General features: G+C 34.9%; 1 protein-coding gene across 2 annotated transcripts in view; it reads right to left on the bottom strand.

Annotated features, from left to right (window-relative positions):
* SLK (STE20 like kinase) overlaps positions 1–26,524 on the bottom strand; it is a 57,959-nt gene that overhangs the window by 19,750 nt on the left and 11,685 nt on the right. For both annotated transcript variants that reach the window (XM_045803046.2, XM_087862732.1), the window contains exons 2-12: positions 18,329–18,493; positions 16,292–16,340; positions 15,779–15,928; positions 9,967–10,039; positions 9,608–9,802; positions 8,945–9,026; positions 7,627–7,755; positions 5,913–7,289; positions 3,866–3,996; positions 3,507–3,630; positions 584–763 (exon numbers count right to left, since the gene is read on the bottom strand). In XM_045803046.2, coding sequence (XP_045659002.2) covers positions 584–763; positions 3,507–3,630; positions 3,866–3,996; positions 5,913–7,289; positions 7,627–7,755; positions 8,945–9,026; positions 9,608–9,802; positions 9,967–10,039; positions 15,779–15,928; positions 16,292–16,340; positions 18,329–18,493 — 2,655 coding nt within the window. The remainder of the gene's footprint in view (positions 1–583; positions 764–3,506; positions 3,631–3,865; positions 3,997–5,912; positions 7,290–7,626; positions 7,756–8,944; positions 9,027–9,607; positions 9,803–9,966; positions 10,040–15,778; positions 15,929–16,291; positions 16,341–18,328; positions 18,494–26,524) is intronic.

Raw genomic sequence — 26,524 nt, forward strand, 5'->3', positions numbered from 1 at the left:
CATTGTAAAGAAAAGACTACACAGATATTTTCCACATGTGATTCTTAAAGTATCTCTCAATTTGAAGGACTTATAGATATAATTTCAAATTTCAGGGTACTCAGCTTTTGTTTTGGCACAATGTTCAAGAAAAGCAATCAAGCTAATGAAGAAAAAATTCTTAAGTATGAATTAAATATTACAAATAAATAATAAGATGAATTATTGTTGCCACCTGTAAATACAACATAGTAAGTTTTCTTGAAAGAAGCAATTTCTACAGAAGCCTTTAAAGGAAAAATGGTAGACTGGAAGGAAAATGAATTAGATTTAAATTGAAGACTTGGTTCAAGGGTTAGCTGGACATTTAATGGTAGTTTGTGAACTTGAACAGACCACTAAAAACCTCTTCTACTCCAGTCTTCTTGACACTAAAATGGGATAATACCTGACAGTACCACTACCCTACATAATTGTCGGGAAGACTGAAATAAAGAATGAATGAGTACTATTTAACTCTAGAAGTATTATTCCTAATTCTGTAGTCTTAAGTGTACATTAAAAAAAAACAGCTTTCGTAATTAAAAGCAGTAGTTACACTTACCTCCTTCTTTCGGTTCTTTAACATATTCTGAAATTTGGACAACTCTTTCTCTTGTTCTCCTTTAATGCGTTTGGCCTCATCTCGTAAGCGATTTGTGTGTTCTTGTTCTAGACGTTCGATCGTCTGTTTCTGCTGTTTTTCTAGATTCTCAATTTCTTGATCATATTGTCGCTTTTTGCTCTGTAAAACAATGTTGCTCACGATCATTTAACTTTTCTATCATTCATACTAACTCATAATGATGATGTTTACTAAGAGTACATAAATTTAGTGATGTGACACACAACTTTTGCAATACTGAAAAAGCTGAATGCATTAAAATACATTAAGGAATTTTTTTAAAAGGTGAGCATTTCGGGGCGCCTGGGTGGCTCAGTCAGTTAAGCGTCTGTCTTCAAGAGCTCAGGTCATGATCCCATTGTCCTGGGATCAAGCCCTGCATCAGGCTCCCTGCTCAGCCAGGAGCCTGCTTCTCCTTCTCCCTCCACTTCTCACCTCACTCATGCACTCTCTCTCTCAAATAAATACAATCTTTAAAAAAGAAAAGATGAGCATTTCATTTTTTTCTAACACAGAAAATGCTTTTTTCTATTATACAAGGAGTAGAATGTTCAAAATTTGTAAACCAGGGGTGCCTGGGTGGCACAGCGGTTAGGCGTCTGCCTTCGGCTCAGGGCGTGATCCCGGCGTTATGGGGTCGAGCCCCACATCAGGCTCCTCCGCTGTGAGCCTGCTTCTTCCTCTCCCACTCCCCCTGCTTGTGTTCCCTCTCTCACTGGCTGTCTCTATCTCTGTCGAATAAATAAATAAAATCTTAAAAAAAAAAAAAAATTTGTAAACCATCAAGAAGAACATCCAGTTGCTATGAAGTATTAAGTTAGAAAAATTTCAATATTTACCCAATAAATGTTTGAGAAATCAAAGGTCTTATCCAAAGTCTATTTTAATAATGTACCATTATTTGTCATATTCAGATTTACTCTTCCTCATTAAGATTCTTTTTTTTTTTTTTTTTGAAGATTTTATTTAGTTGCGAGAGAGAGAGAGAGACAGAGAGAGTGAGCAAGAGTACAAGCAGGAGGAGGAAGACAGAGAGGGAAAAGCAGACTTCCCACTGAGCAGGGAGCCCAACAAGGGGCTCCGGCTCCATCCCAAGACCCTGAGATCACATGACTTGAACTGAAGGCAGACACTTAACTGACTGAGCTACCCAGGTGACCCCTCCCCCATTAAGATTCTTTTTTTTTTTTTTTTTGTAAAGATTTTTTATTTTTATTTATTCGACAGAGATAGAGACAGCCAGCGAGAGAGGGAACACAAGCAGGGGGAGTGGAAGAGGAAGAAGCAGGCTCATAGCGGAGGAGCCTGATGTGGGGCTCGATCCCATAACGCCGGGATCACGCCCTGAGCTGAAGGCAGACGCTTAACCGCTGTACCACCCAGGCGCCCCCCCCATTAAGATTCTTAAACATCCTATTTCACTGAGACAAATCTTTTGAAATTACAAATCTGCTCTTTCAACAAAAGATTCCTGCTTATTTAATACTTGAGTATTATATAATTTTGGATATAAGTAGAGTTAAATATTTCTAAAGGGTATTTTTTTAAAAAACATAAGTAAAGGGGCGCCTGGGAGGCTCAGTTGTTTAACCATCCGACTCTTGATTTCAGCATAGGTCATGATCTCAGGGTTGTGAGATCAAACTCCCTATGTGGAGTAAGATTCTCTCTCCCTCTCTGCCTGTCCTTCCCCCCCTCCACTCCTCCCCCAGCTCTAAAAACTAAAAATAAAAAATTTTTAAAAAAGCAAAAAGCAAAACATTTTAGAAAATATTTGGGGGGAAAAGAGATGCAATTTTTATAAGGCTCTTAAAAACAGAATGTTGAGCACTACAAAAATAGTCCAATGAGAACAAAAGTTCATTATTTTCTTAAGAATTCTGAGTTATGATCCAACAAATGTAATCAACAATGCCACACTTCACAGAAAACAATTCTTACTACTTAAAATTATAAGAACGGCAAAAGAATTATATTCAAAACATGAATACTCTAACATTTGAAATAATCTTTTTTCTAACCTTCATTAAGCATTAGATGCTTCAATAAATTACCGAAATTTTATAACACATTACTTATTCCTTTTCCAACTTTGGACACAAGGTAAAACTTGAAAGACTCCGTGACGATTACCTTTGGCTAGTCGGCACCATTTTCTCTAGCAGCTGTGAATAGGGATGTGGAAGCTTAACTGTAGGACCCAAGTGTGTTTTGAACAAGTTCGCAGTAGTTCTAACACTCAGACAGGCTTGAAGACAACTATTCTAGACTGCCTTAAATTCTTGGATCCTAAATCTGAGAGGTCAAATTTTAACACTGAAAAATTATCCAGAAATAGGCACAGCTAAGAACTTTATAGACCGTCTACTGGCTTCATGATTCCAGGTTTTCATGATAAATTTTTATCAAAGAAAACTGGAAGACACCCATCACACTGTAAGTTAGTGACAGGAAGACGGAGATAAAAGATCCTTTCATGCAGGGGCGCCTGGGTGGCACAGCGGTTAAAGCGTCTGCCTTCGGCTCAGGGCGTGATCCCGGCATTACGGGATCGAGCCCCACATCAGGCTCCTCCGCTATGAGCCTGCTTCTTCCTCTCCCACTCCCCCTGCTTGTGTTCCCTCTCTCGCTGGCTGTCTCTATCTCTGTCAAATAAATAAATAAAATCTTTAAAAAAAAAAAAAAAGATCCTTTCATGCAAAAGGAAAAAAGACATACTAGAACACCAGATAATAAAGGCCAGAAATACTAACAAAGCCAGAGAAAATCTCGTAATCAAAGAACAAGTTCTAAAGGTGGGTTTTTTTTTTTTAAAGCACTAAATTTCAGTATTAACAAAATGGTACAAAATCTAAGACTTTACCATCATTTCTTGCTCAAAACGCCGGAAAATTTGTTCTCGCTGTTGTTGCAGCTTGCTATTGAGCTGTTGTTGGGCTCTTTGCTCTTCTTTTTGAAGGAATCTTAACTCCCGAAGTTCCTGACGTCTGATAAAATTTAACAGCAATAATAGGGGAAGATAGCAAAAATTACACCTTTGAAGTAATGCTTTTCAAAAAAAAAAACAAAAACCAACTTTAACAATAACAATATTTTCAATTGGCAAAGTAATAATAATCCAAAATAATTAGCAAAGATTTTACTCTTGTTTCTCTATTCTTCATACATTGCACAGACTGAAAGGAAGTCACAAAACCAGTTTTAATTATGTTCTTTACTCACCTAAGAAACCTCAGCTCTTCAGTTTTGGAATCACTATCTGTAACTATCTTTGACGTTGTTACACTCACTTCTACACCATCAACAACAAATTTGCGTGTTTTCTTCAATGTTTTCTTTTGTCTTCTTGTTTCCTGAGTGAGATTTTATTTCAGTTAGGCTTTATACGGAAAATAGTGGAGGCAGAAAACATTTTCTTCTTAACAAAACACAACACAGAACTGTACATGTATAATTTTTATGACATCACATCATAATTAGGCACAAGTGGTAAAAAACAATTCACATAAATGACTAATTAGTGTAACTTTTACATGTTAAACATTTTTCTTCCTCTTTTGACCTTAAATTCTCAGATACCTCTGCTTTTCAGTTTCAGAACCATTGACAAAACACTTAAAAATGAATGCTTGCAGCTCATCCCTTAAAGAATCTAAATCAACAGGGTGGCTGAGAATTTGCATTCTAGAAAGTCTCCCCAGGTAATTTTTAAACACTGCCAGGACTGGGAATCAAAATCCATTTCATCAGCAACAATATCAACAGCCCTCCTCCATCTCAGAAACAGAGATGGACATGTGATTTCAGAGTGTAAGGTAACACTTCTACTGCCTGATAGCTATTGCCTACAATTCTTTATCAAGACAAAATTCCATTCCTCAGCTGGTATCCAAATGCTTTTTAAATCCAAATAGAAATAAGAAAAGCATAACATTCCAAAAAATACAGTCGGCATACATGTAAGTTCTGAGAGCAAATTAATTGCTTGGTTTTGATACGGGGGGAAGGGTTTGAAAGTAGAGGGAGCAACAGTGGAATATAAAAATACTAATTTCAAAATGCATTAGGATTTTAGTTTGTCTCCGGCACTTTCCAATCACCTCTCTGCAACCTCTTAGCGTTCTTCTCTTCCTAAGCCCTGGACTATGGCACCCTATCTAGCCAGGCTTCCCCTAAAATCTAAAGTGGGCATGCCACCCTATAAATCCAAACTTTCTATTTCTTCAATTCCTACTCAAGTATCTACCATTAATATCACCTTAATTCTCAAAAAAAGTATTTGGATTTTTTAAAAGGCTATTAAGTCAGTTCAAATTAATGGAATAACTGAAGACAATCTAGGAAATATGTGTAACAATTTGGTGCAGACAGGCAGACTGATCAGTCATGCTCTGGAGTGTTGTTCCTAAGGTCAGTTTCCTAAGTTGTTCCTGCTTTGTACAGTCTTCTCTTCTGCTGTCAACCCAGAGTATCTAAGTAGTATATGGCTCACCTGTATCAGAATTCCATAGGATCTTCTGTTACAAATATTGACTCTTGGGCCCTACACCCCAGACCTCCACATAGCTCCCACTGAAACTCTTTTTTTAAAATAATTTATTCATATTGAGTACACTTGACATATAATAAATAGTATATTAGTTTCAGGTGCACAACGTAATAATTCAACATTTGCATGTATTGGTATATGATCACCATTTAGCACCATTAAGTCTAGTTAATATTCCTAATCATATATATCCCTGGTAACTCTTAAGCACATTAAGATTTGAGAATGGCTCTAAAAGCTCCAAGTGTTCTGAATTTAAGTTTTTGATTTTTTGTCTGATTTCCCACAGTGGTTCTCGTGGCAGTAGTGATGACTATGCCTGAGGAGGCAACAATGTATGGGCCACTGGTAAATCAAGGACTGCTTATACTCTAAATGTGCTTAAAAAGATCATTCTTTCAATTCCTCAGTTCTTTCATATATTATGGATTCTTCCTAAAATATATCGAAATATGTGCAATAAGAGAACCCAACGACACTAACTTTTACTGTTTATATCAAGTTGGCAAAAATAAGTAGGTATTACCAAAAAATTAAAAGATTACATATAGCATCTCTCCTTGATTCTTTTTAGTTGCTTGCCTTCTATAGGCCTTAAGAATTTTATAGGGTTGGTACTACACTGATTAAGTGCTCTTTTATTTTCAAAATATCTGTTTCACATAAACTGTAAATTGCCAAACCAACAAAAAACCCAAACAAGGACCCACATAAACTTACTTGCAAAGATATTGATCCACTGTCTTTAGTTTTGCTTAGGAAGCTAGAGATGGATAAATTCAAGTCAATGCTGCTATTATCGGCAGTGGAACCAGTGCCTGAATCAGTATCATTTTCCTTTTGATTCTCGGATTCTGGAAGCAGCATGGTTTCAGTTTTTGATAAAGCACCCATTTCCCCTTTATTTTCTGCATCTTCAGAGTTGATATTAATACTGGGTATTGGAATAGGCTGAGGTTCACTAGGCTGTGAAGAGGGAGTCACTTGAGGTTCTGTCTTAATTGGCACCTCACATGGAATTGCTTTTTGCTCTGTATCTATCTGAGCAGTGGCTTCATGAGCATCCCGAGTTTCACTTCCTAAACCTTGCTGGTCAGTATGAGTTACCTCACGTATGATCTCTCTTTCTTCAGTGCTACCGGACTCAGTAATTTCCTCATTTTCATTTGTCCCAGATTCCTCATTGGTCTTCACTATGTTCTCTAAACTGCTGATTAATTGTTCCTCATCTTTATCTTCCACAGATTTCTGATCTATCTTATTAGTTCCCACTACGTCTTTAATAGGAACTTCCTCAGTACCACCAGCCTCAGGACCCTCTGTGGGCTTACTTACTAATTTCTCATCTACTCCAACCATTTCTTTCCCCTCATTACTCTGAGCATCCTCAGCATTGTTTTCAACTCCCTTCTGAGCAACATCTCCTGCCTCATTTGTTCCTATCAAATTGCTTGTATTGCTGATCACATCTTCTAGAATTCTGTCATCTTTTCCCAATTTCTCTTGGGTGTCTTCCTTTGTAAGCACAACTTCATTTTCAACTGGCTGAATGTCTGCCTCTTTTTCTCCAGTCTCTTGAGAAACTAAATCCATTGTTTGAACAGCAGTATCTTTAATTTCTTCAGATTTCATAATCTTACTTTCAAATATCTGTTGCTTTTCCTGATCCCTTTCTTCCTCAGGTTTCAGATTCTGTTCAATATCTGTTTTTAAAGTTATCATTATGTTATTCTCTTTTCCTTCACTGACTGAATTAATGTCCACTATTTCTTGGTCTCCTGTGTCAGGCAAATTTTCAAGCTTGGGTCTCTTCTCCTCTCTCCCATTTTCCTCGACTACTGTTGTTCTATTATGAAATTCAGCCATAGCTTCTAAGTGAACATCATTAATATGTTCATTAATACCCTCTACAGCTTTTTCAGGTTCATCAGTGGCGAGTTTTTCATTAAGAACTTTGCTGTTAAATTTATCTTCAGAAGCATTACGTTCTGTTTTTTCTGAGACAGATTCCAAAATACAAGCATTTTGTGAAAGTTTATCCTCCTCAGAGCTGGCAATACTGAGGTCAGATGAGGCACGCTTACTTGCAGGTATTGGCTAAAAAAGATTGTATACATTCTTAGTGTTAAAACATCACTTCAAGATGGCGACCAAAACAATATATATTTTGTATATAGATTAATATAGGATTTAAATAACACATGATTCAATATCTTAATTAAAATTTGATGAAGTTATAAAAATAAAGAACTGACATATCTTCAAATAAATATGACAAAAATGGGTAGCAAAGGGCAAACTTGTTAATCTTCACCCCTAAAATTAAAGGTTTTGTACTGCTACCTATCAATTAATCTTTAGACACAGGTGCAATTACACCTCAAAACCTGACTCTAAATATTACCTAAATAACATTTCCTTTCTAAATACTGACCAAAGAATTTTCTGTCTCCTCATCATCATCTTCCTCTTTGCCATCTTCAACTTCTTCTGTTACTTCAGCCTTTGCCTCTGCAATCAGCTCTCGAATTGGTTTGTTGGAATCAACCGTAACAAAGGGATGCTATTTGATCAAGAAGAGCGTACTTAATAACAGCTGAAATGCTTGCTAATAAAATTTCAAACACATAATACACATGTCATTAAGTGGTAAAAATATAAACACATGGGTAACAAAAATATAAACAACTTCAGATAATGTTACATCTGGGAAAGGAAGGAGGAGAAGGGGACTGAGCAGGAATAGGGCTGCCTGCCAACTGTGTACTTTTAAGAATCTGAAGGAAATATGTCAAAAATGGTAACACATATCTGGGTAGTAGGTATACGTATTTCTCTGTATGTCTGAAATTTCATCATCTAAATTTTAAAGCAAGTTTCAAATTGATACATTTTTAGTTCTTAAAAACTAACAACAATATATATATAAATCCTGGATAAAGCCCCAATAAAAAAAATTACAAAAAGCTTTAGAGTTCTGTTGAAAGTGTCTGCAAGTAAGGGTGCCTGGGTGGCTCAGTTGGTTAAGCATCTGCCTTCAGCTCAGATCATGATCCCAGAGTCCTGAGATCGAGTCCCGCATCAGGCTCCCTGCTCAGCAGGGGGGCCTGCCTATCCCTCTTCCACTACCCCTCACCCTGTGCTCAATAAAATCTTTAAAAAAAAAAAAAGGATCTGCAAATACCTGCTTTTTTGACATGGTTCTAATATTCTTAAGAGTAAGAAGACATTTTATTCATTTTTGTACACTCAGCAGCACTTAGTTGTACCTGTCACAGACTAAGACCTTCTCAAGTGGGGGTAATAAAATAATAAGAGCAAGTGTACTCTAGGGATGTACGTGTTGCACAGAGCAACGCAATTTTTTCTGCTTTTTTCCCGAGATAAACAGATCGATCTAAAATACCAGAATGCAGGAGTTACAAAGTAACTCAATCTAACAGCAACTGCCTCAAGATTTGTCGTTCTGTTTGTCCACCTGTAATATTATTTAACAAATTTCTATTTCGGGTATTACAAATAGGTCCTGCTATAAAACAAAATTATCCAATCACTTAAACACCATTAAAAAAAACCTCAGCAGTATTTACTGAATATTTATCCTCACTGTAAGAGATATAAAAAAAAATTAATTAGCTCAAGGAAACTCCAGTGAAAAGAGAATACACTGAATGAATCTGAAATTTGTATTCTTCTTAACGAGATGGTAAAACAATTACACAGTCGCTGTCATCATACTACTCTTATCTTACCTGCAGTAGCTGAGATGTAGTCCACCTGGAATCCACATTCTTTTCCAAGCATTTTTTTAGAAAGTCCTTAAAATTTGAAGACCTTAAAAATAAAATTTTAACAATGACATTCTATTTTACTTTCTTGTATTAAGATCAAACAAAACTCTGATAAGTTATGGTTGTGTTTTATTATGCATATAATACTATTCAATGTAAGAAAACCAGTCAATGAGAACACTAAGATTTCATAATAATATTAAGATGAATATTAAGATATCATCTATAAACACAAAATTAAATATATGTATATGTAGAGTAATAGTTTAAGACATTGAGATATAGTCATATATTCACAAGTATGCCAAAAATCAGAGAAACTCTTCTATTAAATTCCACAAATATAAATCAACCACATATATACCTCACTTTCTTACAGTACAGAAAATACTGTACTATATACAGTTGTTTTATGTAGACCTCAAATCACTGATATTTTCAAATTTATGGAAAAAGTTAGTTATAAGAGTTTGTATGATCCTTAAGTCTTAAGAAAACTACCAAAAATCAGTTTTCTACTCATACAGTCTTTGTTCCATGTAACTAAATTTAAATACCCTTGAAAAGCTGGGAGAGTAAAACATCAAGTTTTGCTTCATAAAAGTTTCATTTAGAATATTTTACCATTTTGATGGCTGTGCTAATGCAGGGGGCTCTGATTTTGCTATTTTTAGCAGCACTCGCATTGGATTTAATTCATGATGAGGTGGTTCTATCTCAGCCATTTCTATTAAAGTGATACCCAGGGACCAAACATCAGCTTTGTAGTCATAGGGTCTGTCCTTAGATGTTTCACACATGACTACTTCAGGAGCCATCCTATAAAGACAGAGAATTGAAAGTTAAGATGTTTAACTTAAGAATAACGATTGCAAGCCACATAAAAGACAGTATAATCAATTATGTGGACAAAATTAATGAGTGATAATAGGTGATATGAGCTTCTGACCTAATACCATAAATCCATAAAGCTGAATACATACCAATATGGTGTGCCAATAAAGGAATCTCTTCTTTGAATTGTCCTTGTGTTTTTAGCTGATACTCCGAAATCCGCTTGAAATAAGCAATCATACAAAAGTATTAATAGTTTTTTAGCAAAGTTCACTGTACCTAACATAGGGAAAAGCATTTCAAGTCTTTAACAAGGCCACTCTTATTAAAGGGTAAACAAAATAAAAAAGTAACTTCTCTACCATCCTAATTTTGACTACACCGTTTCTACCACAACCCCCCCCCAAAAAAAACTGCCAAAGAAAATATCTTATCATTAATACACTTAATACTACCATCTTTATACATCTTCAGATCATGAATTTTTCCAGAATTGATTTAAAAAAAAAAAAAGTAACTTTAAAACAGACCAGTCTACCCACTTCAAAACAAATGCCAACTAGTGGTACATGCCATTACAATTAAATTGATAGACATAAGCATTTTTTTCTGTAGTGTGAAAAGCAGAAATTACAAAGTAGTCTTTATGACAGCATATGTCTTGCTAATTTCCTCATAAAATTACAAAAAAAAAAATCAAAAACCATGTTTCCTGATTTAAATTATAGAGAATAGCAACATTATAGCTTTATCAGTTGTTAATCCTACCTTTTCAGCTTAGAGAACAATTAATAGCAACATAAATTTGCTCTTGCTAATTACCTCACACCACTTATACATAACTTTTAAAGTTTCATGTTTAACACGCCATTATTCTCAAAATGAATAAATATCAAAAATCCAATATTTGGTGCTCATACCCCAAGAAGTGGCACAGAATATATACTCAATAAATGGTAGCTACTATTAGTAGCCATAACTATAATTTTAATCTTTGCGCTATTTTGCTGGTAGAACTCTTAAAGCTCATGAAATCTTGACTGTATTCTAATTATTTGTGTCTATTATATGGTGGGGTTTTTTTGGACCACATAATTCTCCCACTTAAAAGACAGTGGTAGCTACCTATTGCCTGTGGAATGAATTTCAAGCTTCCTAATGTGGTGTACAAAGTCCTTTATTACATTAGATATTTCATTAATGTTTTATAATGAAATTCATAAATGAGTAGGCAAATAAAACATATTAAACTTGTAAGATATATTTGCGGAAGATGCAATGTAAAGATTTATTCCGGACTCTTCACTACTATCCCTCCCCTCCACCCCCAACCTCCTCAACTTACAAGCTTCTCTTGTGTTTTTGGAGGAGGCCTTGAGACCACAATTTAAATTCCTTTCAGAAGAGGTTCTGTACTCAGGTTAAATCAGCTCAGTACTTATTCTAGTGTTTTCCTAGTTTTCTTTTTAACTTTCTCCCCTCAGAATATGACTGGGGAAGGAGGTCCAGAAACCGGCCTAAACAACTGTCCCTTGTCAACATTCATATCTCTCTAAGCACCCTTATGAACAGATGGTAAACTAAAGATGGACAAAAAGGTGCCTTAATTGCTGTGCAAAGGGGTAAATTAAGGTTGCTATGTGCTTTGTAGTTCTACTTATAATGATGCAGCATGTACATCCTGGTCTGTTAAAATAGCATTTTACACATTAATTTCCATTTGCAACCATATGACCTGATAAAATCATCATAAAAATTTGGTTACTGTAGTGTATTAAGTAGTTCTTGAGGACAGTATGGTTCTTTACATCTGTGTACATGTAACAGGGTACCTCGGAAACAGAAGGTTCTCTATTTACAAATTAATAAAACAAAAACTGCAACTGTTTTAAATGTCAACCAACTCAAGACTATTTTGGAATTCCTAAATCTTCAATAATTTACTTATTTTTAAAGGTATGTACTATTTTACACAAAAGTATGTTCCTATATTTAGGATTCTAAGTACATTTACAGAAAAATGTGCACCAAAATGGATCAAAATGATAATGTATTATTTTTAAATGAGCTGCCAGAGTTTAAAAAATGATATAAACCATAAAAGAGTAACATACATCAGAATTACAAAACCTCAATTATGAGGTGACAGAACTCAAGAAAAATTAGAAAAAATCATTTGAGAAACAAAGACTAAACTAGGAGAAACACAAGATCAAATAAACACAACAAATTCACACCCATTACCACTTCACATTCATTAGGATGGCTATCATCAAAAATACAGAAAATGACAAGGGTTGACAAGGATGTGGAGAAACTGGAACGCTTGTGCATTGCCGACGGGAATATAAAATGGTACAACTACTATGGAAAATGGTAGTTCCTCAAAAAATTAAATACAGAATTACCACATGATCCAGCAATTCCATTTCTAAGATACCCAAAAGAATTGAAAGCAGGGAGCCAAACAGGTATTTGTTCATAGCAGCATTATTCACAAGAGCCAAAAGGTAGAAGATAAAGTGTCCATCAATAGATGAATGGATAAACAAAATGTGGTACACATAAGTAACAGAACATTGTTCAGCCTTTAAAAGGAAACTGACATGCTACAACATGGTTGAACCTTGACGACATTATACTTAGTAAAATAAGCCAGTCACAAAAAGACAAATATTGTATGATTCCACTTACATGAGGTACCTAGAGTAGTCAAATTCATAGAGACAGAAAGTAGAATGGTAGTTGGCAGGAGCTGGGGGAGGGAGGAATTGGGAGTTAGTGTTTAATGGGTACAGGGTGTCAACTGGGAAAGATGAAAAAAGTTCTAGAGATGGATAGTGGTGATGGTTGCACAACGATGTAAATATACTTACTGCTACAGAACTGTATACTTAAAAATAGTTGAAATGGTAAACTTTAAGTATATTTCACCACAATTTTTTTAAAATGAAGAAAGATAAAAAGAAGCTGGGAGAAAGTTCTTAAATATCGATGATTGGAAAAGCCAACAAACAAATTTAAAAAGTCCCTGAAAAAGATAGTGCAAGAGAACACAGCAAATACTCAAACCTGAAATTCCAGAAAACCTTCCTGGGGAAAAAAAAAAAAGGCTTGAATATTATAAGAACATATTCGAGAAAAGTCTAGTCAAATTATTGGTCCTTGAAGAAAAAAAAATTCTTTGGCATCTAGGCAAAAAGAGCACATGACTTGAAAGAGAAAGAAAACCAGATTATCATAGACTTCTCAACAACAATACTTTTTAACAAAAGAAAACAGAGTGACATATTTCAGATACTCAAGGAAAGAAATGTAGCCAAGGATTTTCTATCCAGCAAAATTGACCTTCAAAGTATAAATATGGGTAGAACTGTTACATTATAGAAGAACTCAGAGAGCCCCTTCGGAGCTTTGTACCAGAGAATAAACTTCAGACAACCAACATGACCAAAGAGATACCAACATAAGGACTCGGTGAGCATTAAATATAGAAAAGAGAACCAAAATAAGTGATTATGGGATATTCTAAATCTGTCATCAATGTCCTTGAGAACGAGGACTCTCAGGACAGATGGAGATACACATGCACTACAGAAGAGGTTAGGTTAAAACAAAAACAAAACCAAAAACAAACATCCTGAATTAGATTAGGAAATACACAGGAACTCATAAGAACCTAGCTCTGTCCTCTGGAAAGGCCTAGAATGAAGGCCAATCCAGAAACTGCTAATCACTTCTAATATTCAGACGTAGTCTTGAAATACCATATCCTACTAAAAGAAGCTAGGGTTTCTTAAGAAACGGCTAATTACAGGCTGGAGGCAGGAAATATATAAGATAAGCCTGAAACACCTCAACCTAACATATAGTAAACAAGGAAGCTATCAAAGGCTACTAATGTCAAAAGGATTAACATACCAACTTGAAGAGGCTCCCATTGATCAAAGATGGTATAATGTGAGCTTTAATAAGGATAAAAATTGTAGATTTCAAATCTATAAAATTAAATTCATGAATTAATAATATTTTTAAAAATACTGGTCACCACCTAAGGATAAAAGAGAACCAACTCATGGTCTTTAAAGCTACATAAATAAAAAGAAGGAAACAACCATTTTTTCTGTCTTGTTCATATGAACTATACTCCTGAGTAACCAAATAGTTCAAGGGAAGTGTCATCTTATATAATTATTCCTAATTTAATAATGATAAATAAAAATAATGAAATAATTGGCAAATAATTATATCAAAATTATCAGAAAAATAAATGAAAACAAAGTGATAGAATTCATTTTGCAACTCAAACCAAAGAACAGATCTAGGCATCAAGCATCAACAGCTGCTAACATCAAAAAAAACAAAAACAAAAACAAAAGGCAGACATGTGCCTCCCAATGAAAGGACACAAAACCACCTATATATAGTCTGGCCAAAGAATCAAATTTGAGACTGTAAGTCCTTTGCATTTATCTGCAAATCTGAAGGAAATACAGAGAGAAATTTACTAAAAATGATCATGAGTATGCAATTAGCAAAATGCAGGTTGAGGGAAACTCTACAGGTCCAACACCCAGGTTTCACAGGTCAGTGCTTCTCAACATTTTTTCATCATTCTCCTACAGAGCCTTTTTAGACATTTTTTTTAATCCTCTCTTCCCCCATGAAATTTTAACACCACAGATATAGTATCTGTTTGTGTACCTTGGGCCTTTGCAGGATTATTAAACATTATAATATCTAAGATTTTTTTTTGCGCCCAAAGAACCAATTTTGGCCCCCATGAAAACGCATGCCATAAATAAAATGTAAAGAAAAGAAAGAGATGGGGAGGGCTGACATCCTATAAATTAAGAGACTTAGAAGAAAAATCAGGCTTTAAATATGGGCAAGTCTAAACTCTAAAGTCAAGAGATGAACACTGGGTGATAGAACCATAAAGAAACACAAGGGGGAAAAAAAAACCTCAAGGAAGTGATTACTATAAAGATCAGGATAAAGGTTACCTGTGGAGAAGAGAGGGACAGTGATTAAGATGGGACACACGGGAAGAGCCACTAGTCCTATTTCTTGACCCAGGTGGTAGTTACAAAGCTATCACCTACAAAGCCACAAAATCACTAAGCTACACAATCACTTGTGTGGTTTTCTATATCTGTATTATTTCACAATAAAAAGGTTAAAATTTAGTGTATCAAATTATACCTGTCTAGATGTCATGAAAAAAGTGAAATGACTATGATCAATGGAATCACAAGAAGGCCTCTGAATATATTTTGTCCTTTTCATCCTTCCAAATTACACAGATTTAGACTTCATCACCAGATTTTTTTTTTTTTTAATTCTTATCTTGGGTACACTTAAAGAGGACTGTATCTTCCATTTGTATGTGTACATAGGAAATTAATCAGTTTTCCATCTAAAATCTACACCTATTTTCTTCTTATGAAGTTATCATTTATTTCCTCAGTGTAAAACACAAAATTAAAAATTCTAGTCCTTGATACTTATTTTAGGCATCCTTTTCAGGTCTACTTAGCCAGGACACCATATTTATAAAATGGAGTATAAAACTAAACATGGGAAAAGAAACGCACTAGACATGAGTTTTGGAAATGAAGATAAAACTAAGCTGTTTTATATATTATCTCATTCTAAATGTATTACAAGTATTAAGTTTACATACAAAAATTTAGGAATAAAAAGAATTAACCAGTCTTTCTAAAGCTTGTCTTTTTGAAAATGAAATCCATCCTTTCTTACCTTCTTTTTCAAGTGTCTTTATATTAGTTGGCTATACTTAGGAATTCTGGGAGTAAATGAAGGCAGTATTTAAAAAATTAACGTGGGAGTAATTTCTCTATGTTTTACACATTTGAGTCAAAACAACAGTAAGTCATGTACATACAGGGGGAAATCTCAGCACAAATTCAAATGTTTTATTTAAGGGAAGAAACTTACCCAACTTAATATCTCCATCTAAGGTAAAAAGAATGTTGCCAGCCTTTAGATCTCGGTGGATGATTTTATTATCATGCAAGTAGTTCAAGGCCTCTAGAGTCTGTTTACAAACTACTTGTATTTGGGACTCAGTTAATGGTCTCTCAAGTTCTATAAGGCAAGAGTAAACACATATGCATTGTTATACAGTGAAAGCACATGGGCAAGACGTATACCTTTACCATCAATGTCAAAGATCACACTTAGTGAATTATTTTAGAAGAACTAAATATCCACAAAGATTACTTTCTTCACATATTGTATTCAACATTTCATTTTTAAATTTTGTTACAATTATCTAAGAATATAAACATGTTAATTAGGCTGATTTCTTAATTTACTGAGCTTCACTCAAGGTATATACTCAAGGGGTGTGTGTGTGTGTGTGTGTATATATATATATATATGATTAAATGTTTCAAATCCTTTAAGTATAATTTAAGATACAAACATAAAGAACAAAAAGATGTTTACCAAGCATCACAGCATCCACTGCTCCACCTGCACAAAATTCAATGAGGATCTGCAAGCAAACAAAAAAAGCATGTGTCTAACATGACATTGAGTTTGAGGATTTTTTCTTCAATTTAGCAAAAAAGATAAAGAATGTCTAGGTTACACAAACAATATTATGCTGATATCTCTAGGCCATAAAGATTTTTTGTCAAAAGAGTTAAGAGTCTTAATGATACACATTTTGAGAAAGCACAAAAAGAACACATTGTAGACATATGTGCATTTTTTAATCATCATTTTTAGTGTCCCTGCTTCTCCAAAATTACTAGATACACAATTCTTATTGAGGACAGTATTATATATCCATTTCATCACTACCAAAAGATTTTATTACCTTCATTTTTAATATAACTACTGTGATGGAAGTGATCAAATCTATTTTTTTAACTTTACTAATAGGAATAAATCCTCAAAATAGTTAGAGACTTCTTTTAGTTAAAACACACACACACACACACACACACCCACCACACAACATACACAAAAGCTTCATATCCTAGCTCAATTATCAATCACATTCTGACAGATGCCTTCCCAGATCTCCCTGGGACAAACACCACGTACCTTTCCATCTTACCCCGATCACAGCTGAAATTTTATATATATAGTTCCTTGAAGTATTAATTATAGATAATTAATTCTACATCTCTCAGTAGCCTGTCCCTCACAGATGTCCAACTTTTCATTTTGCAACAATTTCAAGTAAAGATCTTACCTGTTTACTGTCCAGTTCACTTTTATTATAATCTCTGAGAACATTTTACTAGAGCCCAAACAACTATATTAGAGGACACCATACTGATGATAGCTATAGATAATTATTAAAAATTACTTATCTTGTCAAACTGTATAGCTTCCTGCTTTTTTCCCCTTTGTATATACTCTACTTTTTACAGGTGCTTGCCAATTACAAATTATTTTCAAATTCATTACATCATTTGAAAAATAATTTGGGGGGCGCCTGGGTGGCTCAGTAGTGGGGCGCCTGGGTGGCTCAGTCGTTAAGCATCTGCCTTCAGTTTAGGGTGTGATCCCAGAGTCCTGGGATCGGGTCCCCACATCAGGCTCCTCCGCTGGGAGCCTGCTTCTTCCTCTCCCACTCCCCCTGCCTGTGTTCCCTCACTCACTGGCTGTCTCTCTCTCTGTCAAATAAATAAAATCTTTAAAAAAATAATAATAATTTGGAAGGTAGATCACTCATCTTAAAGATGAATAAACAGACTCAGATTAACTGACTTATTCAAGCTCCCACCTAGCAGCACCAGGATCAAAAAATAATAGGGCTTTCAATTTCCAAAGTATTACTTGTAACTACACTACCTACTCTTCTCTCCTAACACTCCCATCATAACACTTTCCTTCAAGGAGAAAAACAAAAACTCCCATTTCAGGAAGGCCTCTTGATTAAATTAGTGTCAGTACAGAGCAAATGACTGATCAGTTACTATAATAAATACTTTATTTCTATATGTATTTGTGCCTAATATTTTCTAAAAATGAACAAAATTTATACACTCAGCCTTAGCCACTACATCATGAACCAAAGGTGAGTCTGCTAATATAGGAGATAAATATTTAACATTTCCAATAAGTATTCTATAATTTATTACATGATTTACAAAAAGTTTAGGTAAGAAATTATAAGCAATTTCTAATAAAAGAAATTTCCAAAAAAAATTTAAGTAAATGCCTAAATTTAAATTACAAACAAGAAAGACCATTTGATTTCATAATTGAGGAAATTTAATATTCTTAGCCAAGTTTTTCCATTTGGGTCCAATGTCAATCATGAAATACTGTACAACTGGAAATATACATCTGAACATCTGTTGAAGCTAAGGATAATTATGTTATTAATGACCCTCTCATCAGATCAACTCCCATTCAAGTAACATAAGTAATTAAACAGAAGAGGTAATAGGTTTTCACAACTTATAAACCTCTTTCAGACAATTAACTCATTTTGGTTCTTATAGAACAACAGAAAATAGTTACCCAAAGATTGTTCTCATAATAGAAGGCATCCAGAAGTTTGACTATATTTGGGTGATCACAAGACGCTAATATATCAATCTCAACCATGTAATCTTCAAGTTCTTCTTCAGATTTCGTGTCAATCACCTTTGCAGCAGCTAAAACATTGGTCTCTTTATTCTGGGCCTAAAAATGAAAGCATCACAAGTGTCACACTTACAATGCATACTTGATTTTTTTAATTTTATTTTCCAATTTTTTAAATAAACTTTATTTTTTTAGAGTAGTTTCAGGTTCACAACAAAGCTGAGCAGAAAGTACAGTGTTCTCATATGGTCCCAGCCCCTGCACATGCACCGCCTCTCCCACTATCAACATTCTGTACACCATAATAGTACACTTGTTATAACTGATGAACCTACACTGACACATCATCCCTAAAGACCATGGTTTTCATTAGAATTTTCTCTTGGAGTTTACTCTACGGGTTTTGACAAATGTATAACATGTATTTACCATTATATCATACAGAATACTTTCATTGCCCTAAATATTCTCTATGCTCAGACTATTCATCCCTCCCTTTTTCCTAAGCCTCAGCAACCACTGATCTTGTTATTGCATCCATAGTTTAGCTTTTCCAGAATGTCATATAATTGGAATCATACAGTATGTAGCCCTTCTTTAACTTAGCAACATGCATTTAAGCTTCCTTCATGTCTTGTCATAGTTTGATAGTTCATTTCTTTTTAGGACTGAATTGTCCATCACATACAGATGTGCCACAGTTTATCCATTCATCTACTGAAGGCATCTTGGTTATTTCCCAGTTTTAGCAATTATGACTAAAGCTGCTATAAACATCCATGTGCGTGTTTTTGTGTAGATGTAAGATTTCAACTTCTCTGGGTAAATACCAAGGAACACAATTACTAGATCATATGGTAAGAGTATGTTTAGTTTTGTAAGAAACTGCCAAACTGTCTTCCAACCAAACTGGCTGTGCCATTTTGTATTCCCACCAGCAACGAATGAGAGTTTCTGTTGTTCCATATCCTCACCTGCATTTCCTATTGTCAGTATGAATTTTTTGTCATTCTAATAGGTGTATAGTGGTATCTCCTTTTTAAATTTGCATTTCCTAATAACATATGATGTCAAGCATCGTTTCATACACTTACTGGCCACCTGTATATCTTCTTTGGTGAGGTGTCTGTCCAGATATTTAGCTCATTTTTTAATGAAACTATTGATTTTCCAATTGCTGTGTTTTAAGAGTTCTTTACATATTTTGAATAATTATCCTTTATCGGATATGTTTTGGCAGATATTTTCTCCCAATCAGTGGCTTCTCTTCTCATTCTCTTGACATATTTATTTTTAAAAGATAGCCTAAATATATATATACATATATTATATACACACCCTATACACACATATATATACACATATATAATATGTGTATATATAATATATATATAATATATATACACACACATTTATTTTTTAAAGATAACCTAAATATATATATTATATATATATACACATCCTATATATATAATATATATATATATACACACACACATGTATAATATGTGTATATATAATATATATATACACACACACACCCTAATAAATGCTATGTGCTAAGTGATTTATATGCACATAGAATAGTGTTTCAAATCGCAGGCTCTACCGGGTCAGGTTATTAAGCTTCAAATTCTAGTTCTACCACTTACAAAATCTTCTAGTTTCCTCATCAATAAGACATATTAACATCTCCAAGTTTGTGAGAATTAAGATAATAAATATTAGCCAAGTGAAAAAAAATACATATAAACATTTAATAAAATGCTTGCCATAGACAGGATTCAGTAATGTTAGGTATAATTATTACTATTATTTAATCCTCACAACAATGCATGATAAATTATTATCCTTAAAAGAGGATATATAAACTTGGGGAGGTTAAAAAGCTTCCCCAAAGTCATGTAGTAAGAGACAGAATCAGGATTCAAATCCAGGTTTGTTTCTAAAGCTCTTTCTTTATTCGAATCATTACCCTTCCCAGTTTTTCTATACTTCCATCAGTTATTTTTCTTTGCACATAGTACTTTAACTTTTCTATTTTCTTTCTTTGGTTGAATAATTTCTCATCTCCATTTATTAAAAATGAAAGACTCCCAAATACACTGTAGGAGGCAAGACCATTTGTTAAAAAGTTAAGAATCAGCTCTTAAAATACTAATTAGGTTTTTAAAAGACATTTCAATATTACATGTTATCATTGCTTCAGCAAAACTGTATCTAATACCTTAAAAAAATTAAAAATACCAAACTCTTAAAAGCTAGTAAAAGTTTCAATAAATAAATTAATGTCTAAATCCCACTTTTACGAATTTATCATAAGAAGAGGCACCTAGATGGTGCAGTCAGTTAAGCCTCTGATTCTTGGTTTCAGCTCAGGTCATGATCTCAGGGTCGTGATCTTTAAGCCCCACATCAGCTCCATGTATAGTGCAGAGTCTACTTGAGATTCCCACTCTCCCTCTGCCCCTTCCCCGGCTCGTGCTCATTCTCTCTCTCTCTAAAATAAATAAATAAAATCTTTTTTAAAAGACTTTATCATAAGGAGATAATTTTATGAAATAAAAAATATGCATACACAAAATTATTCATCAAAGCACTACCTATAATAAGGAAAACTGAATGAACCTAAATGTCCATTAGCAGGAACCTGCTTAAATAATTCAGCACATTTCTACAATGGAAAATGATGCAGCCATTAAAATCAATAACTAATCAATTAATATTTAAGATGGAACAGTAGCTGTAACACAACACTGAATGGAATAAAAGGGAACTGACTAAACACAAGAGGTATATAATTTTACAATAACTGCACATCCACTTTCACATATGAATAGCTTCATGAGAAGACATCATCAGTGAGAATAGTGGAATTCCAGGTACTTTTGACTTTTTCTGTATTTTTTGTATTGTTTGAATTTTTTAAATGAACTTATTTTTATAGAAGCAGTAAAGTACTAAAAAATATCAGTATACGGGAGATTTCATAGGGACCTATTATCTAACCTTGGAAATGATGTTGAAAAGAATAAACAAAGCAGGTATTAGCCTGTATACAGAATTTTCCTAAGTAGACTGTTATGTTTTACTTCCTTAAGAAAAAACAGAAGTAAAAAGTAATACTAATTACTAATTAAGTAATTAAGTAACCCTAATGTTTAAGGTTCAGAGAGTATGTTTCGGATAAAAAGATAACTTTATACTGGTCATTGCTACCACTCCAGAAGAATATTCTGATCTGTCACATTTTGAAAATATCTAGGATGCACCACTACTGGGGCGCTTGGGTGGCTCAGGTCATGATCCCAGGGTCTGGGATGGCTCTCCTGTTTCTCCCTCTCCCTCTGCCTGCCACTCCCCCTGCTTGTGCTCGCTCTCTCTCTGTCAAATATATATAAAAAATCTTTTAAAAAAAATGCATCATCTTATGTTCCACTAAGGAAGGAAAACCGCCAATTAAACAACAACAAGATCTTATCATTTTGAATTCTTATGTTATCCCTTTTTATTTTTTTTTAAGATTTTATTTATTTATTTGAGATAGAGAATGAGAGAGAGCACAAGCTGGTGGCGGCGGGGGGGGGGAGAGGCAGAGGGAGAGGGAGAAGCAGACTCCCCACTAAGCAGGGAGCCTGATGCAGGGCTCAATCCCAGGACCCTGGGATCATGACCTGAACCAAACAGGCAGACGCTTAACCAACTGAGCCACCCAGGCACCCCACGTCATACCTTTTTAAAGAGCTCTTCTGGACACATTTAGACAAAGATTGTTATTGTATATCTATTCTCCTTGTGCACAAAAAAGTTAAATACTCAAAGTCTGACTCTTCTGATTCACTTTTCACTCAGAGTTAACCTAATGTCTGTGTTTTTCCACAGGATATCATTCTCTAGCCATTAAAAGCTTTGGTGATGCAGCATTTCTTAAAAGAGTGCTTCTCTACTACTGTCCCAAGATTTGCTTTGAAACCATAGACTCCCATTTTGCAATTAGAATGTCTTGATCTTAACCAAGGTACTAAAAGAATTTTAGATAACAACCAGGTCTCACATTCTTTCTTCAAAAGGTACTTAAATAGTTTATTGATTGAAACATCAAGGGGCTACAACTATATAACATAAGGGATACAACTAAGTTCACAATGCACAGGCAATGACAGATGTATCACAACTGCCACTCGGTCAACAATACTAAGGCATCTATGGATAAAAGACATATCCCAATTTCAGAGATGTTAAAAAGCAAAAACTGTCATAACTAATGAAACATGGTATCAAGTCTGTCTCTCAAAGAGAGACTACAGTTGAGCCAACAATAATTAGAACTCACCCTCCCCTGAATCAGAGGAAATCAGCCAGTGAAAGATAAGCTATTTTCTCACCATTTTAACGTAATACTTTGGGAGGAAAAAGATGAGAGGAACTGTCCTTGAAGAGGAACACTATAAAATATGAGCCCTGGTAAGAGACCAAGTGGGGTTAAAAGTCATCTTGCTTCTGCATGCTTCTACTGATGTCCTTGGAGATTTTTAAGATATGTCTTGTAAATGGATGACATAAAGGGGAAAAAATAATTAACACTAGATAATCTCTAAAGTACTTTATAGTGACAAACTCCATTATTCCATTCCTCTGGGTATAACGATTAAACCAACAATGGTACCATTTGGTTTACTGTAAGTAATAAATTAAAGTTACATTAGAAAATATAGTGTCTTTTACATTATTGCTTGAAAATAACTTGATTACTCTTCAGGATCTGGTTCTAGAGAACTCTGAAAATCAAAGCTGAAATAAATACTGGTAAATGTGTGAAAATATACTTTGAACAAATATAAAATGTTAAAAAAGAAATAGCTTCATCTATCTACTACCTAAGAGCACAAAAATTCTTCACATAAAGATTTAAGGAAATAACTAAACAAATGTTAATAAAAACAATAATGGAATAATGAATACTCAGATTTTAAAGAAGATATAACTTCTACTGGTAAAGTTTTCAAAGATCAGTCATGATCACCTAAAGGTCAATGTTTTTTCTTTTTTTTTTTTTTTTTAAAGATTTCATTTATTTGACAGAGACAGAGCACAAGCAAGGGGAGCAGCAGAAGGAAAGGGAGAAGCAGGCTCCCTGGACCTGGGATCATGACCAGAGCTAAAGTCAGATGCTTAACCGACTGAGCCACCCAGGCACACCACAATGTTTTTATTTTCATGAATCATGAATAGAGCTTGGCCACATTACTACAGGGAAACATATCTGAGTTTGCTGAACTGGTTTCATGTTCTAAAAGAAAAACTATATCCTCTTATATTACTCTTGTTTTAGCAGTTTATTTCCTGGGTGGTAAGAATATGAGCAATTTTTAAATCTTCATTTATTTTCTTCCTACATTTCTCTATTTTCTAAGACTATTTAATACTTTCATAATGAGAAATATATTTTAATAAAACTGTCACATGGAAATTGAAACACCAGAACAAAAAATATAGATGACTTCTTTAGTACCACAGAGGTGTTAATCCAAAGGGGAAGGCCAAAAAAAAAAAAAAAAAAAGGATAAATACAGAAAGAATCTAAAAGACAAAGAATAAAAAGAAAAAGAGAAGAATTCGATCACTTCGATAATCACTGAGATTGAGTCTACTGATTTGGATGATCTGAACTAAAAGGTCGAGGACTCAAAGGTATTCCTCCTCCCACCAAAACAAGAGGTTAAGACCCTAACTGTCCAGTGCATAAAGGACATGCAAAAGATTATAAAAACTAAACAATCCAAATCACAATTAATGGCCATCGACTACATACAGACATTGGTCAGAGATGCAGAAACACAAACACAAACACAACACTCCATAAAAATCTGCTGCAGGAAAAAAATGCAGTATACAAATCTATTAAAGTGTGCTCAAGAGCTGATCTGCTAAAATCAATTCACTCTTTCAATACTTATTGAGTGCCTATGTCAGACACTGTTCCAGATGCTGACGATGTAAAGAATAGACACAATCTCTCTGTCCTCATGGCACTTAAAATTGTGGGGAAAGGACAGTCAATAGGCAAATAAAGAGTATATTAGTAATTAGTACTATGGACAAAATAAGGTAATAAGATGAGGATATGGTCGAGTGGGCAGGTACACAGGAAAGAGGTTATAATTTAAATAGGGTAGTTAAGTTAGACCTCACTTAGAAGGTGATATTTGAGCATATTGATACTAATAACATCCAATAATTATGTTTTTTGAGCTACGTAAACTGGAAATTTTAGTGTTTTGCAAAGAAACAGGCTATAAAAATCTCAAGTTCTTTCAAGTATGCTAGTCTATACAGTAATATCCACTAAGCTATTAAATGTTACTCATTGAGCAATTACCTTGCACCAAACACTGCTCTGCACTCTCCATTTATTAACTTGTTTAATCTTTGTATCAGAAAAGGCCCAGCCACAGAAAGAAATCATTGTATTTTAATAGAATTTAATATCATTAACAACTATGTTGGTATGTAGGTAACTAAAAAGATAAAGAAAGAACATGAAAGATGAGGGAGGTAACAAGTGCAGGGAGAAGCTACCATGCCCAGGATCAGAGAAGCCAAGGTAAAAGATTGGAATTATTAAAACCCCAAGGCTTGCAAGGAAGGTTCTACAGAGCTGAAACTCAGATCCCTGAGGACAGAGTGCTGCTTGGCTGGTGCCAACATCTCTGATTTTGGAAGAAGGGGGACTGGGGGACTGGGGTGTCTTTCAAGGAAGAGCAGGCTAGCCAAATACAGCTGGTGTTATGAAAGGCATTGATGAGGTCAGCTCTTGAGTACTGGAAAACTACAAACTACAAACCAGATTCAACTGCTGCTACAGAGAGAATACACTGTTGCTGGGGTGAAGAACTCCACTAGGATGGTGGTCACACTAACATAAAAAGAGAGAGACAAGGAGCCCAAAGGAGACAAAGTCCGTGCAAGCACCTTCTTCCTCCTCCTCCCTGCAGCCTCCCTCGAGCGCCCTGTACATGTGAAACCTAAAAGTGAGCAGCTGACAAGGCAGAAATGTGGTTTGCAAAATCTTAGCATTATAAAACAGAGCATAGAAGGGTGTGTTGGGAGCTGAAAGACAGTAACTTAATAGTTGTTGGCATACTCCTTCTAAAACTGATGAGGATAACAGATGAAAGAAGGAAGGAACAGAGGAGTATGAAGTATTTGGGTAAAAAATACCCAGAGTTCCAAAGAGCTGTTAAGTGAAAAGAAAGGAAACAGCACTGAAGAAAGCATATACTTTTAGACTATTGATACTGTTGTTACCTGTTTCCAATTATATGCTAATTCTAGTGATCTCTTCAGAGTCCTGATAAGATTTTGGTAGGAACAAGTGTCAGTATTAGAGTAAAATTATTAAACATGACTTAGTAGAGATATCCAGTTGATTTTCATTATTTGTGGTAGCTATATTCTATAAAGTCACTGCAAACACTGAATTAGCAAATACTGACCCATTGCTCCTAGGAGAAATATGTATACAAATGCACATATCTCATACAGATTATAATCCTATACCTTAAACACAATTCATTCTGGTAGATTCTACCCTCTTTATTGTACAAAAGAGAAAATGAGGTCCAGAAGTATTACGTGCCTTGCTTGAGGCTGCCCCAAAGTAGGTGCCAGTTTGGGATTCAAATCCCATCAAACTGGTACCAAAGCCAGACTTAACACTACACTGCACTGCCCTCTACCGTGTCCCATTTTCCAGTCAAGTCTGTGTGAGGGCTAAAACAACAAGGCAGAGGGGCGCCTGGGTGGCACAGCGGTTAAAGCGTCTGCCTTCGGCTCAGGGCGTGATCCCGGTGTTCTGGGATCGAGCCCCACATCGGGCTCCTCCACTATGGGCCTGCTTCTTCCTCTCCCACTCCCCCTGCTTGTGTTCCCTCTCTCGCTGGCTGTCTCTATCTCTGTCAAATAAATAAATAAACTCTTTAAAAAAAAAAAACAACAACAAAAAAAAAACAACAAGGCAGAGCATCACTTGGTTCCATCTCAGCTGGGAACGTGCAGGTCTAGGGACTCAATTTCCCCAGCTCTGCACATATATGCAAATGACTGAAGCACTGAGTACAGACTTTGGGG

This window comes from Ursus americanus, chromosome 6 (genome assembly GCF_024610735.1).
Source record: "Ursus americanus isolate L20-20 chromosome 6, mUrsAme1.1.p, whole genome shotgun sequence".
Lineage (NCBI taxonomy): Eukaryota > Metazoa > Chordata > Mammalia > Carnivora > Ursidae > Ursus > Ursus americanus.